This window comes from Tupaia chinensis, unplaced genomic scaffold, assembly GCF_000334495.1.
Source record: "Tupaia chinensis unplaced genomic scaffold, TupChi_1.0 Scaffold000047_1, whole genome shotgun sequence".
NCBI classification, from domain to species: Eukaryota; Metazoa; Chordata; class Mammalia; order Scandentia; family Tupaiidae; genus Tupaia; species Tupaia belangeri.
Window position 1 is genome coordinate 6,961,345 of NW_006159505.1, and position 2,888 is coordinate 6,964,232.

Consider the following 2,888-nt stretch of genomic DNA (forward strand, 5'->3'; position numbering starts at 1 on the left):
GGAATCTGAATTTTGGCGTATCCTGGGCTCAAGCCTGAAAGCTGGGACTCTACCTCATGAACTCTTGGGCACAGATGCCCGGGTTGGCCTCACAGAGCTGCCTTGAGCCACAGCAGGCAGGGTGGCAGCCACTTCGACCTTCCCATAGTAGTAGAGTTCCCAGGGTCACGGGGACACTGTGGTCAAAAGAAAGTTTTACGAATACCATGCAGGCGTATTTGAGGTTCATGAACCTCACAGACCTCAATCCTCAAGGGAAATATGCACAACATGGGGTAAGTGTGCATAGTGTCTATACGGAATTTGATGGAGCATCCTAGGAAGGCTTCCTAGGGATTGGTCAAGATGAAATAGAACTTTCCAGATGGGTACTACACATGCCTTATTTGGGGGACTTGGTGGTCCCTGCGGGAACAGACTGCATTTGTGCATTTGGGAGACAGAACAACTGTCTAAAGGGTTTTATCTGCTGTTTCATGAAACCAAGAACTTCAGTTTTAATATCACATAATATTTCACAAGGGGTGGCATTGTGGAAGGGGCTAGTGGGAACCCAGGGCCGCTTTCTTTGACATCCTCATTGTCTCCCCTCCATTTTCAAGTTCAGTATTTCTACACTTCAGGACCCCCTTGCCTGGTGAGCTCTGTCCTCCTGTGCAAGACCGGCCTGGGCTCCTTTTGTTTCAGTGAACAGGGGTTGAAGGCTGCGTCACACAGCCCTGGGGGCGGGGCTGGGTGTCTTGCACAGAGCTAGCGAAGGCAGGCAGACTGCGCTGAGGATGTGCCCAGCTATTCTGGGCAGCAAGCAGGAAGCGGAGCTCTGGGCCCAGGCTCCTAGGGTGGCGCAGGGCGCACTCCCAGAGGTGTCAGGCTGGTGTCAGCATTTCCGTTCCCAACATGTCTTGCCGTGTCCCTTTCCTCTGCTTTGTAGTTCCCCTCTCCTTGGCTGCAGGCTCTCTGGGTCTGGGCCAGGAGAGTCCCTGAGACAGGAAAGAAAAAAGGAGCTCCCTGTAGGAGGATGACTCGGGACCTCCAGCTGGACCTACTGGGTTGTCAGGTGCCAGCAGCAGCCCTGGCAGGGTCTACCTGGTTTGGGAGAAGCCCTTGGAGGTGACAAGTTGCAACTGAGGACAGACCCAGTACTGGCGCCTCCCATCTCTGGATGCTCCTGACTGTGGTTTCCTGATGTTCAAAGACTCGTGGTTCTCTCTGGCCTTTGGCTGGTACCCACGAACGTAAGGTATTAATGACATTGTCCCACCCTTCCTTTCAGGTGGGGGCTCTGCAGCCCAGGCCAGGTATCCCATTGGTTAACAGGAGATTCCAGACCAGAGCCTGTCTGTGGATCCTGGGAAGCCTGGTGCTCTGCAGTGTCCCTCTTTAGCCTACTAGACCTTCTTTTGACCTCTTCATAGCAGCTTTGCTTTCCTTCCCTCTGCTTCTGCCACCTGAGCCTCAAGCCTTTCACATGCCAAATGGTGTCCCAGGGCCTTTGCATGTTTGGTTTTCTCTATCTGCCCCCAGCTCTTCTGACAGAGCAGTCTTCCTGCCCACCTGCTATTGCGACACCACTCTGTCTTCCCCTTCAGTTATTTTGCACATCTGTTTCTGAGTTCATCATCTCTTTCTCTGTATCTCTGTCAAACATTGCTGTACGCCTTGAGCTAAACGTGGTGCCAGGCACACACTAAGTGCTTTCTGGCTGGGGACCGAAGGGACAGACGCTGAGTTTCTCCTGTCTGCACTCAGAAAGTAGGAGGCCTAGGGGTGGGATGCAGAATGTTCTGAACCTGGCAGGCAAGGTCAGGAGTGTTTTTTGTTTGTTTGTTTGTTTTTTGAAAGCCTGGAGGTGCTCCTAGAGGGCTTCCCAGGGGTGGCACCAGATCATTTCTTTTTTGAAAACCTCCCAGAGGGCCAGAGAAGCCTTGCCAGATCCAGGCATCCTTTGTGGTCAACTCCCTGGCTGGTGGCCACGCGGTCCAGCTGAGTCTTGGCCATTCATGGCTTGAGAGTTCTCCCTCCATCATCAGTAGGTTTGCTGAAGAGGGGGGTATCTTTTGTCTGGTCATCAGACAAAAGTGCTGACCTGCCTTAGTGGCCAGAGCTGGGCTGCCATCTGGGAAGGGAGTATTTGGGATGCTAGGGCTGAAATAAAACTAATAGTATCTGCTGTTGAGTAATCATGTTCCTGGCTATGGAGAGGAACACCCATGTTCATGCCATACTGGCTGAAAAATGAGCCATTTCCTCTCTCCAGGCACATGAGTGACTCCTGGTTTTGGTGAAGGCCCAGCATGGTTCTGGGTGGCCCCTTGCAGAAGTCCAGCCCTGAGTCTGCCATGAGCCAAGAACCTGTGGAGTTCCTACACCCCCAGAGCCAGAGGACAGAGGACTTGGCCGCAAGGGGGCACCCTCATCCCACCCTCCTGGAATGTCTTTGCCTGCAGCCTCTGTGGAAAGAGAGCTGTGTCGGGGAATGTCCAGCAGGAGGGACCCCCGCTAGCCCTGACAGAGGGTATAGATCAGAGCAGCGTGTGCACAGAGCATGAGGAAGAAGCTCAGAGGAAGTGCAGTGTTTGTCTCAGGCCAGCTGGAGAAAGAGGAAATGATCACTTCCTGGAGGGCAGACCCTTCAAACACTGAGCTGTACCCCCTCAGTGAGCAAGAGTCTTCTGTCTTGTCCCAGGGTGACAAGGGAAGCTCTGGGCTTAGGCTCCAGCCACACGTGGGACCTTTGCAGGGTCCTGCAAGCTCAGGTGCATCAGATCTGCAAAAATACTAGGGCCTTGAGACGTGGCCCACCCAGGCCTCTGATGATGAGGACTGTGCAGACTCAGCCTCCCCGATGGCAGAGTGGCAGGAGGTGCTGGGCAGGAGTGGCCCCAGGG

General features: G+C 53.9%; 1 protein-coding gene across 1 annotated transcript in view; it reads left to right on the forward strand.

Moving 5' to 3' along the window:
• The first annotated feature begins 206 nt into the window (after nucleotides 1–206).
• KCNQ1 (potassium voltage-gated channel subfamily Q member 1) overlaps nucleotides 207–2,888 on the forward strand; it is a 378,985-nt gene continuing 376,303 nt past the window's right edge. Inside the window, exons 1-2 of the mRNA XM_006141164.1 lie at nucleotides 207–275; nucleotides 1,274–1,298. Of these exons, the coding sequence (XP_006141226.1) occupies nucleotides 207–275; nucleotides 1,274–1,298 (94 nt within the window). The remainder of the gene's footprint in view (nucleotides 276–1,273; nucleotides 1,299–2,888) is intronic.